General features: G+C 34.7%; 2 protein-coding genes across 2 annotated transcripts; both read left to right on the forward strand.

The window, feature by feature from the left end:
* The first annotated feature begins 285 nt into the window (after positions 1-285).
* LOC101267099 (probable NADH dehydrogenase [ubiquinone] 1 alpha subcomplex subunit 12) lies at positions 286-5501 on the forward strand. The gene is made up of 5 exons (XM_004235298.5): positions 286-580; positions 1293-1319; positions 4038-4129; positions 4860-4969; positions 5041-5501. The coding sequence occupies exons 1-5, from the start codon at positions 492-494 to the stop codon at positions 5194-5196; spliced, it is 474 nt and encodes a 157-aa protein (XP_004235346.1). The 5' UTR covers positions 286-491; the 3' UTR covers positions 5197-5501.
* Positions 5502-7303: 1802 nt separating this feature from the next.
* Positions 7304-15927, forward strand: VGT2 (D-xylose-proton symporter-like 2-like). Its single transcript, NM_001301177.1, has 14 exons — positions 7304-7536; positions 7629-7726; positions 8549-8627; positions 9343-9402; positions 9488-9554; positions 9636-9760; positions 10244-10345; positions 10490-10858; positions 10944-10991; positions 11082-11144; positions 11526-11606; positions 12025-12123; positions 14041-14178; positions 15450-15927. Exons 1-14 carry the CDS (start codon positions 7486-7488, stop codon positions 15579-15581), a joined length of 1512 nt encoding a protein of 503 aa, NP_001288106.1. The 5' UTR covers positions 7304-7485; the 3' UTR covers positions 15582-15927.
* The last annotated feature ends 177 nt before the right edge of the window (positions 15928-16104 follow it).

The raw sequence follows: 16104 nt of genomic DNA on the forward strand, positions 1-16104 counted from the left end.
CTTCTTGCTATACACTTATAATTATGCAATATACATACATTTTAATTCGATTCAACTGTATGCAAAACAAATTATGCAATTGCAGCGAAATAGGCCAATGAATTATACAATTTAGGCCAGCGAATCATACAATTTAGGCCAGCGAATTATACAATTGTATATGTATAGCAAATTATACAGTTTTATGTTTGCTATGGAGCGCAATTATGCAAAGTTTGTTATAACATGCAAATATGAATTTTTCGTTTGCTATATGTGGAAGTTGCCCTTTTTATAAGTTTCCCCGTCATAAATTCGAATCTAATTTCGTGAAATTCTCCCATCTACAAAATTACCGGCCCAATTTTTTCTCAGCCCATTTGTCTCCAAACGGGTTCGAAGCGAGTCAGTATCTCGGATCCAACTCATTCGGGCCCATACTGTTTTCATAGGAGCAGGCGAATCTCGGCGTCTGTTTACAGAATTCAGAGAAGGAAGCTGAAGAGAAGAGAATGGCGTCTGTGGTGAGAAGCATTTTCCAGTCGATTAAGGAAAAGGGGATCGGAAACTTCCTCAAGGAGCTTAAACAAGAAGGATACGTGTTGGTTTTCTTGCCTTTTATTCATCGGTGTTTGCAAATTGCACTCCGTAAATTTTGAAAATCTGATATGCATCTTTTTTTTTTTTTCAATTTGATTCCGCTATCTTAATCTGAAATTGATCTTTCGTGCCGATTATTCCCATTTAATCTCTTGTTGCTATCTCAAGTTTGAGAATGAAAGGGTTTGAAATCTCTGTTGTTTGGTTTATCATTAGTAATTTGTTGAAAATGATTTCGTTTGGATTTGTTATAACAAGAACAATGAGATATACATTGAGATGAAACCTATTTTTTTATTACATAACATGAAATGTTTTTGGTAAAATGGTTTGGTGTTTTTTGATTCATTATGTAAAAACGTTATTATCCTATGTTTTGAGTAAACTTGTGATCTCTATTGATTTTTGTTTTTTTTGAATAACCAACTTGAACCTATCCCATTTCCCAACTAGTTTCAGATTAAGGAGCAATTGTCACTATCACTAGCTTAAACTGACTTAGTTCTGCTCTTAAAGTGACTAAAGTAATTTTGATGTTATGACCTATTCTAGCATTTTGGGGCATTATCTTTTTTGTGATCAAAGTAAACTTGCTTGTTTGGCTCTCCATCACTGTTATTATCAGTTGAAAACATTTACACTTCTTGTTTTTATGTTGTTTAATTAATCTGAAACTCTCAGCTGATTACAAATTTCCTCTTGCATTTTACTAGGAGGTGTCTCGCGGATGGAAATCTTCTGTAAGTACCATTTAGCTCCATTTCTAGTTAATTTCTGTAAAAAGACCCTTGAAATGATAAATGCATAACTGAACGATTTTATTTGTCAATGGGGGTAAATTAGGGAGTTGACTTGTTTGTCTTTATGAACATGTTCAATACATGGAGTTCTGTTATGCACGAGGTCACATAATTAACTTAATTAAAAAAAGGTACCAAAAATATACAGTGGTCTATGGTGTTGTTAGCTATAAGTGTTACCATCTACACTAGTGATTACTGGTTGAACAATTGAAAAGAACTGTTCATTCTGTTTATTTGTTTTGGGTTGCCTGAATTCTGTCTGACTTGAGCTAAGAAGATGACAGTATTAAATATGGGCTGTGGATTTTTTCTCTAAGATTTGTGGTGGTTGAGGGATTGGTCCATCATGACCTCTTTGTTTGTCCTATTTCTATATGCTGTTTTGCAAGGGTGGTTTAGAACTTTTAGATTCTCTCCCTCTATTGTTGCTGAACTTTTCCATAGTACACATTGCCATACAACTAGACTATCTCCTCCTTTGGCTAGGGTGTTACCTTCAAAGGTTCCTTCCACGTAAATATTGGTGTGGTTTTATCTAACACTTAAATGTTGTTTGTTGCGTTCCATCTGCTTACATTTTTTGAAAGTGTTTGGTGGGCAGTGAGATGGGCAGTGGTTAGTAAACAGTTTAAAGTTTGATATGTTCAATCTTTTTGTTCATGATTGGCACTCGTATCACGTATGTATGAGCTATAGTTTTTCATTCATTCTTCCTTGCAATGTGGTATATTGAGGAGAATAGGAGCACAGTGGCTAGAGTTGGATCCCGGGTTTGAAGTTTACGGGGTCCTAAAACAACTTCAAGTTAATACTAATAATATTAATTGGCTTCACTATCAATTATTTATGGATCTTTTATAGGTTATTAATATATATATATATATATATATATATACACACACACACAAGATCTGGTCATAAGCTACTAAATTCATGTGAACTTGAAATGACCCTCTAGATTTACCCCTGTCAAGGACCAAATACTTTTACATGCACATGACTTTAGACCATGATGGGCAAAGAGCATTACAAGCTCTTTTGCGTGTCTAGCCTCTTTTAGTTTTCGTCTGTGGCTCTAAATGTCAGTATAGTCTGTGATTGACTGTAGTAGAACTCAGGAAGAAAGTAAAATTAAGAAAAATTGAATGTCTGGTTACTGAAGGTTTTTACTCTCAAACACTCCACGGTTACCGATGAGTCTATCGGTAATGTGCTAAAGAAATCTTGCAATATCAGGAAATAGATTGGAACTAAAACCCCAGTTACAGTGCATTTATTTCTAACAGAGCCAAATGCATCAGAAAAATCCACACCAGTTAAGAGTTTTGTTCTTTATTATTTGGTGCATTATCTTATAATCCAGGACTGAGGGTTATCTTGGGAGGGATAGACAATACCCTTTTTAAAATTAATTTTAGGAAAACCTTTTAGTTGACCTTTGTTGTGCAGTCTAGTTATCTTTAGACTCCAGTGATACTTTCCATTTGTCCGAATACTGGAGTACATTCGTAAACATTTATATCTTCAGAAGAAGATTATTATAAAAAATGTTTATCGTAGGAAATAGGTGAAGCCTTCTTTTTTAGAAAGCTACCCCAGAATGTACATCTTAGGCCTTAGCACATTTCCTCTTTCTTTTGACTAGTCTTCAGCATCATCTCTTGAAACACATCAAAAACAATTGATAGAAGCTATTGAAACTGGACATGGATATTGAAAGCTAATTGCATCAACAACTTTAGTCTTCACAATGATCACATCTGAAGTTGTTGAAAGCCACGTGATGCTCTTATGTGCTATGTGCGTGAATTTATTGTTATGTTGGATGGATAGGATAGATGCATATGCATACATTTGTAATTGGGATTGTTTTATTTGTATCCCAGGATCCGAATCTTGACTACATTTTCTTTGTTGTTGGTGGTTGTTTTGTCATTTGATGAGAAAGGAAATAGGAGGGAATCTGGTAAAGGAGGTTGTGGAGACCGATCCATTACAGGCTTCCCAAATGGTTCCTAAATTTTACACTGTAACATCTCTCTAAATTTGAGACACTAATTTCAACAGTGGCCACCAATGAAATTTTAGTGGGAGATAGGGAGGGGATGAAATCCCTTGTATTGTCTGCTTTTCCTGGTTTTGATTGTCTTGAGTTTTTGTTATTAATAACCAGTTCCTCTCTGAATAATGACCATATGAGCTAACATTAGTAAGACAAGGAGTGATTCTCAAGTATAATTCTTTTTCTTCTATATATATATTTAGCTCATTTTTCATTTTTTTATGTGATATGAAGATGATATACTGATTTGATCTGAGCTCTCAACTTGTTATTGAGGCGTAGTTGTGGTCGTTGTTGTAGCTGAAAATTGCAACTCTCTGACTTCTCCTCACATTAAAAGAAAGATCAAAATTAGGGGGAAAATTATTACGATCTCCTTCTTGTTTCTCCTCTTTTGTGTGAATTTTAAGATTTTTCAACTCATTGCTTTCATGCTTACAGAACTGCTGTATAATACATGCCTGAGTAAGACAATATTTTTCCTTAGCAAGGTATTAGTGAGGCCATCAAAAGACCTTGCCACATCTCTTTCTTGTTAAAGCGATTTCCTGAATTTGTCCATCTAAGATACTATTTGTTTCTTGTTGCTTCAGGCAAACCAAGATCCACAACATTGGTGCAACACTTGTTGGTGTGGATAAATTTGGTAACAAATATTATGAGAAGCTAGGCGATACACAATATGGTTGGTACAGCTGCTTCATGCTTTTGTGTGTCTTAATCAGTTTCCCTTGTACATATCACTTCTCGTTATCTTGTTTGATACTAGTGCCACAAAATGTATCTTCAAGGTTGTGGGTTCCTTCATGTATCGCCTAAAAGTTGAGGGTTCTATCATTTGGTTGTATTATCTTATGCTCTGAATATTTTCCCCTAAGGTGATCAAAGGAAAGGCTTTATGTAGCCACATATAAGAAAAGGTTATATTTCCCTTGTTCTAGGTAAAAGAGAAGGATTTCTTGTTCTTTATTCACGGAGTAGGTTATATTTTTCTTGTTCTATGTAAAAGAGTAAAGGTCTCTTGCTCTTTATTCACAGTGTGGTTCAATTGATCTGCTTCAGTCTGTGACTCTACTAATCTCTCTTGGTAGAGGATATTAACTTTACTGGTGGCTTATTTGTTTCATTGTGTGAAATAATAGTTTTGGCCTAGTTAAACATGCTTTCTAGGTCGTATTGTGAAGCTTGACTACATTTTCAACTTCTAGAGATATGTTAATATTCTTTAAGACATTAAATGGATAACCTTAAGGTTAATAGTTTGGAGTCTCATCGCCCTTAATCTCCAAGTATAGTGGAATGAAGTAATGCCTGTAACCCAAATTTGGGAGACCTTAGACCTCAGTGATTTATTTGCTTATTTTGTTTTGATGATTGCTCAAGTAAAAGCCTCTTTTTTTGACATGATTATGTAGGAAGACACCGGTGGGTGGAGTATGCACAGAAGAATCGTTACAATGCTTCACAAGTTCCACCAGAATGGCATGGCTGGCTCCATCACGTCACTGATCACACTGGTGATGAAGTAAGTGTTGACAAGTTCTTTCTGATGCATAACCCCACCATTTCAAAATTCTTATACTACATGCCATGCAGCTGCTACTGCTGAAACCAAAGAGGTACGGGATTGAGCACAAGGAGAACTTTTCTGGTGAAGGTGATGCATACATATATCACTCCAAGGGACACACTTTAAATCCTGGACAGAGAGACTGGACTAGGTACCAAACTTGGCAACCCACCAAGAAGTAATAGGTCTCAACTGCCATAGTGCAGCTGGACAATTATATGGATTTTCTGCCATGCTTCGTTAATAAAAAAGTCCTCGTATTGAACCTTTGGTTATAATCTAAGCACATGTGTACCATCAAATATCAGGTCGATACACTTTGCTGTACAATTTCTCATCTTTGATATGGTTCTCAGGTTTTGAATTGGATCCAAAATGTAGTCATGCATACTTTATTCCATCGCCGGGTTTGAAGTATGATTGTTATTTTTTTTGAAACTAAAGCTATTCAGTGATATGTTATGTTATATCCCATAGGAATTGAAAATGGTGGATCGTGCTGGGGAAGACCAAATGCATTGAATTTAAATACCTTGTACAGTTTCCCCCTTCCTTTTCACTAGATGAATATCGTAGAAATATGATGGATTTTCAATTAATCTATAAGATTCTACAAGTTAGTAATGGCCCGTTTGGCCATAGATTTTTCAAATAATATTTGGAAAAAAATTGGCAAATAATGTATGTCCATATAATTTGTCATTATTTGGCAAATATTTTTAACAAATATCTCAAATTTTCAATTACTAAATTTTTCTAGTATTTGAGTCAAATCTCATTATTTGGGATCTTTTGAAAATGAAAATTTTACCCTGAACTTTTATCTTTTACAAAAACACCCTCTATAGTAGTTGTTTGCGTTGTATTACATAATTTTTTACGTGAATACCAAAATAGTGATGAAATATTTAGTAAATATAGTTGATGAAAATGATGAAAAATTGGCTTAAGGTAACAAAGTCGTGTGTTTTGTCTACTTCACGATGTACAGAATGATGCTTGTTGCAGTCACTCCAAATTACGACATCTAATTGACTTGTAATACAAACTTATAGTTAGTTTTGATAGTTCTTAAAACTTATGGGTATATAAATCATATTTTTCTGAAAAGGTGAAATATATTTACCAAATCTTATGACCAAACACATAGTAAAATTTCACCCAAATTTTTACTCAAATAATATTTGTCAAAAATATTTGAAAAGCTATGATCAAACGGTAGTTAAGTGATCATATTATTTAATAAAAGAATAGTATTCGAGATGCCTAGTGGTGTTATACGTGGACCGATGATATCATAATCATAATAACAAGTCATGGTACAACTTGTTATTTATACTCTCCAACTAACTTTTCTTTAATATGAACATTCTATGAAATTAATTTTGTTATAACTAACTTTTCTTTAAATATGATCATTCCATGAACTTTAATTTTTTTTTAAATAAGATATAAGAAAAGTAAAAGTTATAAATTTTGAAAGAATTTGGCAAGTGTGTCTTGGTGCAAGAATCACATTTTTCTTTACTTTGATATCTTGCCAATTTGTTTTCTTCAAAATTAAATTAATTTTATAGATAAAATTGAGAAGAAAATATCAAGATAATTATATAATCATATCAAATCAGTTGTCACTACAAAATAAAGATTTTTTTTACTATTCCTTTTATCTCTAATTACTTGTCGTTTTCTTTTTGAATTAGTATACCTATAGAAAACAACGATTGACCTAGTGCGTTTACCATTTTAGCTCAATTAATTATGAAGTGAATGAATTAAAAACTTTAAAGTTTCAAGAAATTGGAGGTATAATAAGTAATTTTTTTTTCTCCTTTCGAGTAGTCAAAATGAACTAGTAGGAACAACTTTAAAAAAAAAAGGTGGACAAATGATTAGGAACCGAGGGAGTATTAACTATAGAATATACTCCCTCCATCCGGAAATTTTTGTCACGTTGCGCTTGTCGAAAGTCAATTTGACTAGTTTTCAAAGGTAAATTAGATCACATCAATTCGATATTTTAAACAAAAAAAATTAAACATCCCAAAACTATACGAAAAGTACTATAAATTACAATTTTTTGCATATTAATATAATTAAAAAATGCATCTTAAAATGCCAGTTAAAAATTTTATAATTTGACTCTAAAAATAGAAATCATGATAAATAATACCGGACGGACAGACTTTTAGCTATCAATACAATGTAATGAGTACAACTAAGAACCATCCAAACAATGTGTTAATTCTAACAGCCATGTCTCATCTACCATTTCAATTTTTCAGAAGCAACGTTGCTATGCTGTAGGCCTCTTCTTTGAAATCAGTCTTCTGCGTTCGTCTAAATGTATTTTCCCACCTAACTTTCCCAAAACTTATATAATAAATAGTAAAAAGAAGAGCAAATACAGTTAGCTTCGATCAATACTCTATCTAACCTGTAAGCTTAAATCTTCAATTTGACCTTCTCCAATGGCGACAGCCCACGATACCGAGCAGCTAATTGTTTCATCAATTGACAAGGTAATTCAATATTGTCCTGTAATTTTTTTTTTCTATCTATTTATTTGGGGAAAAGTGTTTTGTGCAATTTTGATGATTGTGAATTGGAGCAGGGTGAAAATTCGTCTAGTGAGATCAACATCGTCCGAGAGCCACTTCTAGAAGGCGAACATCATGCTGAGAATTACTCAGTACTCTCCGCAGTACTCCCGTGAGTATCTACTAATTGAGTTCACTTTGTAATTTGAGTCATCGAATTTAAGCATTTGGTGCTGAAACTGAACATAGTACTAGTTTCCATTTGAAATGTAACAGTAAGATGTGCTGTTTCTGGAATTGCAAGTCATTTGTTTGATGAATTGAATGCACTTTGTTTATAGCATGAAATAGGCTGAGCGTACCCCGATTGGGCTCCTGAGTGAGCAACCCAAAAAAAAGTGATAGTAATGATGTGGTATTTTCTTTTCCAAGACCCTACTTGAGGGATTACACGGGGTGGTTGTTGTTTATAGCATGACAAGATGATATCTTAAGTATATGCAGGAAAGATTTTGGCTCAATAGATTCCTCTATTAAGTTATACTTAAGTATATAATTATCCATACAAAAGAGGATCTTCTCTTTACAATTTTGAATTGTAAGTGATTTGACATTTTTTTATGTGTACTACTGGAAATACTAATATTCGTCTTTATACCCAAAGATAAACTATTCAGATGATCCACATAAATTAAAAAATTCGATGTGTTAAGAAGAAAACCAAATGAAGAAATTTTCCAGCTTCAATTTTTTTGCCTTTTTAGATATGACATGATAGACTACAAATTCACTTCGGGTTATTGCACTGCAATCTGTACACTGATAGTTGCTTAAGGTTTGGTGTTCCAAATTAAAAAGGAAAAATTAGAAAAGAAAAATATTAGTACTATGGATTTTCTATGTCCTGTGCTGATTCACTTAGTAGGATACTTATTATTATTATTTTTGATCTCTTAGTTTGAACATTATGATAAGTTGATGAATGATTTTCCAGTTTTCTGTTCCCCGCCTTTGGAGGACTGCTTTATGGTTATGATATTGGAGCCACATCCTCTGCTACAATTTCCATAGAGGTATCTTGCTTCCTTCGACCTAATAAAGAGCCCTTGTATCATATTATCAAAAAAGAAAAATAAAAGTATCCGTGTGTCTCATTACAATGTTTTTAGCTCATCTACCTTGATTTTACGTCCTCTTAGCTGATGGCATAAGGCTGTTAACAAGAATCTTTATGGGTTCTGGACCAACTTAGTACAAAAGGAGAAAGAACTGATAGTGGAGGGAACATGGAAGTTTTAGTCTTTGGCCTAGCAAGTAGGAAAAATGCCAAACTTGACATTTTATCTGTCTTTCCAGTTGCCCCATTTCAGTTGTCTAGCTTATGGTAGTTTGTAATATGTTGAAATTACTTTTGATTGTGATCAGGCTTTGACATCGTGTGTCTCAAGAAGATCTTTGCTGTTACAAAGATGTTGATTGTCATATTATAATGCATCCAGTTGAATTTCTTGTTTCTCTTCAATGACCGCTCAGAGAAATTTTTTACTATTTCAAGTTTCTATAGAAAGGTCATCAAAGTTGCTGATAGTGTACCTCTTAAATGAACTGTTGGTTTCATAATGTTTGTTAATCACATATGGTATTGTTATTCATTTTAGCAGATAGAGTTATGGTTCTAATGCGTCAAGCTATATTCTGCAGTTGCCTCATTAAATAAAAACAACTTTCACTAGTTAATGCTGCTTATATTCTTGATAGAAAAAAGTTAATGTTGTTTATATTCTGCAGTCAGCTACATTAAGTGGAATTTCTTGGTATGATTTGTCTTCTGTGCAAACTGGTCTCATAGTAAGTATACCATTTTCTTATGAAATCATATGTGCTTTTTCCTGTCTGAGCATTGGAAAGATCTTATTTTTGCTGCTTGTCACAGACTAGTGGCTCACTGTATGGTGCTTTAATTGGATCTGCTGTTGCTTTCCAAATTGCTGACTGGCTTGGTTGGTTTTTCTATCCGACCGCAATTGGTGTCACATTTCAATTGTGACTCTTGTGACTGAAACTACTTAACTTATTTATAGGGAGAAGAAGGGAGTTGATTGTGTCTGCTTTGTTCTACTTTCTTGGAGCTCTAGTAACAGCATTTGCTCCTGTCTATGTTATTCTGGTAATTGGGCGCTTGCTGTATGGTGTAGGAATTGGACTGGTAAGATACTGCAATGTCTTTAATATTTCCTTTCCATTTTCCTTATTCTACCATGGATCTTTTATTTTCTCATGTGATTTGTGATGGTGAGTTCTCAGGCACACGAGTCCGACTACTCCTTCAATTCCTTCCACTTGCTTATATCTCCTTTAAAAGTTCTCTATAGTTTACCATTTCCTTTCTTCTGTGAGGTGTCTTTCTACTTCCCCTGAACTCTGACTGGTGCTTTCACATACATGAACATCTCACTTCTATCGTTCCCCTTCAAGAGTTGTCTCCTGATTACACTCCTGAACACAGAAATGACCTCTTTTATCTTCCTTTGTTTTTTCTGCTTTGATTTGTCAAGGCATCAATTACATTAGGCCATCAAGGTCAAGTGATGAATTAAACAGTATTAACCTGAAAAGTATTTGGAAATATACTTCTTTTTAAAGATTCAATGTTCTGGTTGCTCCATTTTCTCCTTCTGTTCCATTGCAGGCAATGCATGCTGCTCCCATGTACATTGCTGAGACGGCTCCTAGCCAGATACGAGGACAACTGATTTCTCTTAAAGAGTTCTTCATAGTTTTTGGGATGCTAGTAAGTACTACATACTTGCCTGGAAATTCTGGTTTGTCTATATGACCGTTAATGTAGAGACAGGTGATCTCTAGATATATATTTCATGGCATCATTATTTGTTGTACAGCATTCTTTTGAATTGTGGAAAGCTGACATTTGTAGGCTGGATATACAGTTGGAAGCCTTCTGATAGAAACTGTTGCTGGTTGGCGATATATGTACGGAATTAGTGCCCCTTTAGCAGTTATTATGGGAATTGGAATGTGGTGGCTTCCTTCATCACCCCGGTGGATTCTTCTATGTGCTATGCAGGGGAAGGGTGAGTTGCAGGGTTTAAGAGAAAATGCCATATGTTGCTTGTGCCAGCTTAGGGGAGCTGCAATTGGTGATTCAGCATCTCGTCAAGTAGATGACATTCTGTCTGAGCTTTCACAACTAAGCGAAGAAAAAGAGGCGACAATAGGTGAGATGTTGCAAGGAAAATGTTTGAAAGCCCTAACAATTGGTGCTGGACTAATCTTGTTTCAACAGGTAGCTATATATCTAATAGTTTAATTTCCGTTCCACTTGCAATGATCTAACTGTGCACTCACTTCTTTTGCTTTCCACATGGCAGATAACTGGGCAACCAAGTGTCTTGTATTATGCTGCAAAAATATTTCAGGTACACTTTCCAAATAGGTGAAGGGTGCTATTGATGTTCTTATATCACTTTCATTTCTTTGTGCCCTACTAACTTATTGTACAATGGCAGGATGCGGGATTTTCGGCTGCAGCTGATGCTACAAGAGCTTCTGTTTTCCTTGCACTGTTGAAGGTGGTATCTTGGGGAAGATTGTTTTCTTTCTCTTTCTATTTAACCTTGTTCTTTCCTGGAAAAGAATGAACAAGAAAAGATGTCCACTCAGGTGGTAAAGGACATTTATATTTATTTTTTTTGAATTCTTATGGTAATATAAGGCAACTACGTCCTGTGTAGGATTCTTGCATTTGAGGTTTGTTCAGAAGATCGTTGCAAAGTTGATTTTCATTGATACAAAACTAATTATAATAGTCTGGCTTTTCCTTTTAACTTGTTTCCTCTGTGGCTCTGTGCTAGTTATCCCATTTGCTTTATGGGATATTGCTGCTAGTTTCAGTTAACTTTTGCTACAGCATTGGAATGATCCTATGTTTCCCTCTTTTTCACCATTTTCAGCTCATTATGACTGCTGTAGCAGTGGTAGTTGTTGATAAGCTTGGGAGGAGGCCTCTGCTTCTTGGAGGTGTGTCTGGGATTGTAAGTAACTATACCCTCTTTTTCATTTTATATGGCAATGTTTGACTGGACAACTAAGTTTTATATGTTAATTTGACTTGTGTATTCTGTTAGTAATATATAGTATTAAACCAACGGTAACTGGGTTGAGGAAACATTACTTAAGAGTTTAAAAATAGTTAACTGTATTTGTATTCTATAAAGTTATGGAAGTTGTATTATATGATATTTTGAATGGATTGTTGTCAAACATGCTGTAGCATCCCAAAATGAAAAGTATCACGTATAGTGAGTATTAATTTTATAAATTATGGTTTCAGAATGCCTAGTAAGGTGGATTTGACATGTTTAATCTTGGATAACTTACTTGCAAAGAAGCAACTTCATAACAATCAATGCCAATTTTTCTGAAGCTCCCACTAATCATGTATTTCTGCAGGCGATGTCACTTTTCCTCCTGGGATCATATTACACTTTCCTTGGTGATGTTCCAGCTGTGGCTGTTACTGCTCTGCTACTGTATGTTGGCTGTTACCAGGTAATTCAAGTTTTGTTTCTTTCAATATTTGTGCTTGGAAGTACTACAATAGATTTGTCTCCGTGAGTCTTAGCTTTTGGCTATACAGTATAAATGACATCACGATTTCTGTGCACATTTTATTTTTTTGAGGAAGATAAATTGAAGTTCAACTTTGAAATGTTTTTACTAGTTGCAGTAATTCTAGATTTTTTTTTAAAAAAAAAATAAGCAACAACCTTTGTTCATCTTTTACCCCACTGGTATGGTGGAAATTATTTATTTGGACATTCTGAATGTTCATCACCTGAAACTTTCAGCAGACTTTGAAGTAGGCTAATCTTATTGATAACTAGATTGAAATGGTTTGCTGATATAAGATGTTTCTTTCTTCTTTTCAGTAATTTTACACTAGCAGAATTTTTTTTCTGAGAAGGTAACAAAATCTGTATATAAATCATCAGACAAAGAATGAGTGTTTTACATCAGAGGATCCAGACAAAAGCAGAAACAAAAGACCAACTCCTAGCTCTTCTAACAAGAAACATAGAATTTCAATAATTAAAACTGGATCATCTATATGTTCTGACTTATACCCCAAAAGCAAAACAGAAGGATACAATTCATTTTTGATTCTTTGCAAGGGGTTGCTTGTATTTCCAAAACACCTTGAGTTCCTTTCCTTCCATTTTGACCACCAAATTGTTGCTGAGACAATTTTCCATCTGTCTTTGTTTGTGCTGCATTTGCTCTCTGTGCTCCATCTTGTCAAGACTTCGAAGGTTATTCTTGGCATTTCCCACCTGATACCTCTGAGGTTGATAAAACAGATCCCATAAGTGGCCGGTCACTTTGCAGTACAGAAACAAATGGCTAAATATCTCTGCATTTTTTCCACATAAATAACATCTTGAACAAAGTTGAAATCCCCTATATCTAAGATAATCATGAGTAAGAATAACTTCCCTCAAAACCAACCAAGTGAGACATGCCACTTTGTATGGTACCTTTGCTTCCATATAAGTTTCCAACGCAAGTAGCTGAGCAGTGATCCCTCTTGATTCAGGCCTTTGTATGCAGAGCTCACTGTGTAATCCCCTTTACTATGCATTTTCTATGTGAGTGTGTCTTCTCCTTCCTGCTGTCCTTTGCACTGTTTCCTTATTCTAGCAGAGGTTATGAAGGAAAAAGGTAGGAGACCATTTTATGACCGCTAGCCACCATCATTTTGCAGATCATGAAATTAGATCGCAGATCAGTAGAAGAAAAAAGTATCTGAAAGTTAATTACTGAGGTACTAGAAAATATATTTTAGTCCACTATAGCCCTGCGTTAGATTATGTTATAGATTTAAAGGAGACTTGGGTCTTTGTTGAGTATGTGTCGAAATTCAAAAGCATTAAGTCTCCCACAAAACTCTCGTGCTAGTCTTAAGTGTATCCATTGAAATTGTGATAAGTCTTCCTTATTATTAATCTAGTATGTATATGTCCATGTCCAAAAAGTCTAGAACATTTGGACAAAGGATTTGAAAGACTTTTTCCACCGTTTCCTAAGGTATTAGTTTGCAACAGCTGGTTGAACCCCAAAACAGTAGTACTTCCTGGTTTGTTCCAAAGAAGTGAGGTTGTGGGCATATTCTACTTTGGTGTATTGATAATACCAAGATAACATCTGCAATTCTTTCTGTGATTCGTGTGCGCTATTTTTAGATTTTAGTTAGAAAAAAATTGTACGATATTCTGGCCTATGGTTTTTGTAATCGATCCTCTTGCATTTTATCATGACTTCTTTTGTTTAACTATAACATTCCTTGAGCCACAAAAAGAAAGGAAGAAAGAAAGAAAGAAAAAATCCACAGCATCTCTATCCAGCTTGTTTTGGTTTTTGAAGCTTGACCAAGTAATGCTCTTAACTTCTTGAAGTCATCTTTTGCAGTTATCATTTGGTCCTATTGGTTGGTTGATGATCTCAGAGATCTTTCCCTTGCGCGTTAGAGGGAGAGGGTTGAGTATTACAGTTCTTGTGAATTTCGGTGCAAATGCACTAGTGGCATTTGCATTTTCTCCTCTCCAGGTACTGAAAACTTTTAATACTCTGAATTTTCTAAATAATACTTTTTGCGTTTACTCTGTTAAAGAATTCCCTTAAAAGCAACTTTGAGGCATGTTATTGTGATTTGTGAAGGTTAGTCTGTTGTCTATTCGTTCGAGGAGTTTTTTTTATTTTTCATTTTAAGCCTAATCTTGAAAAAGTAAAAGATAAAAAAGATAGAGGGTGAAATCAGATACTTGAAATTGGTACTCTTAGAAAATCATATGATATATTCCTTTTACCATAAAGAACTAATAGTACCCACTAAGATGCATCTCTTTTGCCTATCACACAAGTTAAGATTTTTTTGCTCCAACCTGGAGTATCTTCAAGCTTGTTATGTACTTATGTGCAGATATTGTACATCTTTAGTTTTTAATAGATTATATCTTAATAGTAAATTTGAAGATTTGACAATGTATTCTGGTGCAATTAATGGAAGATAAAAGGAGGATAGTGGGTCTATTAGGTGCTAATACTGGCTAAGTCTCATTGTTAGTGTTCATCTTCTGCTGATTAGAATCTGCCTGCATACGGTTGAGCTTTCGAAATCACTTGTCTCTTTGATTATATTGATCAATCATAATTCCTTAATCCAGAAATAATAGGGGCAGGGTACATACTTCATCTATTTTGCTCTATCTGGACACATTTCACCTCAATACTAAATGGGGTTCTTAAAGCTAGATTCTCTCTTGTTCTTACACTTGTCCCTGCACTAACATTCTGGTCTAAAATGACTTCTGATTTGCGACAAACATAAGAAGTAGTTAAATGTATGAGTATCCATCATGATACAACAACAACATACACAGTGTAAATCCATAAGTGGGGTATGGGGAGAGTAGAGTGCCCATCATGATTTTTAGATTAAATTAAGATTTCAGTTACAGTATCGGATCTTTCCATCAGTATCAAATTAGAGCGGAGGATAATTTCTTTTATTTGTTAGATTGAAGATTGTAAGAGGGACCAATAAGACACAGTTGTTACCTCATGCAAGCATGGTTTATGATTGTTAATGGATCTCAGAAAAATGCATTACTGAATGATCTGACACACAGCCAGGGATTTTTAAACAACAACACTGATGGATTGTACATTCAAGGCTATTCTCTTGGGTCCCCACCCTTTTTCCAACTTATGTTAATTTTTAAGTGGGATTATTTGGCTTAAAAATGGATGTCATCAAAGAAAATCAACTTCGAGCCAGAATTGACAAATGTTATATTTTTGGTTACTCCTAATTGCAGGACTTACTGGGGGCGGGTACTGTATTTTTCATCTTTGGTGGAATAGCTGTTTTGTCTCTTGTATTCATCTTCTTCATCATACCAGAGACAAAAGGGCTCACTTTGGAAGAGATTGAAGCCAAATATCTCTAGAACTCACATCTTACTTCCTCTCCATCTCTCGGGCAATAGAAAGTACGCCTATCAGCCTTGGTTAAGTTATGTTTTTCATACTTGAATGTCTCCTTATCAGAATACTTGAGGCAATCAAGTTGGTCTGCAACTGTTCTCTCGTAACACCAGTATGCAAAATCAAGGGCTGGTAATTAGCCTAGTTGTGTAATCGTGAGTATTATGTCAATCAACAGTGGATCATTTACTTTGTACAAAGTGAAAAAATGGAAAGAATACTGTTCCAGTTCGTTGTTTAACTTGATTCTTTCCTTCAAGGACACTATTTTGGCGCAGTACACCTGCTAGAATGCCAGTGTTGTTAGTATATGTTTTCTCTATTGTCCTTTTGATCATTTCCATTCATAAATTGGTTATCTATTTAATGGTGGGGCGCTACCTTTTTTTTTTTTTTTTTTTTGGCGTATTACTAGTATTTAATGAAGATGTAAAATGAATCCAAAGATATTATAAAGTGGCAAGTTTTTTTTCTTGGATTGGTGAA

This window comes from Solanum lycopersicum, chromosome 3 (genome assembly GCF_036512215.1).
Source record: "Solanum lycopersicum chromosome 3, SLM_r2.1".
In the NCBI taxonomy this organism is placed as follows: Eukaryota; Viridiplantae; Streptophyta; class Magnoliopsida; order Solanales; family Solanaceae; genus Solanum; species Solanum lycopersicum.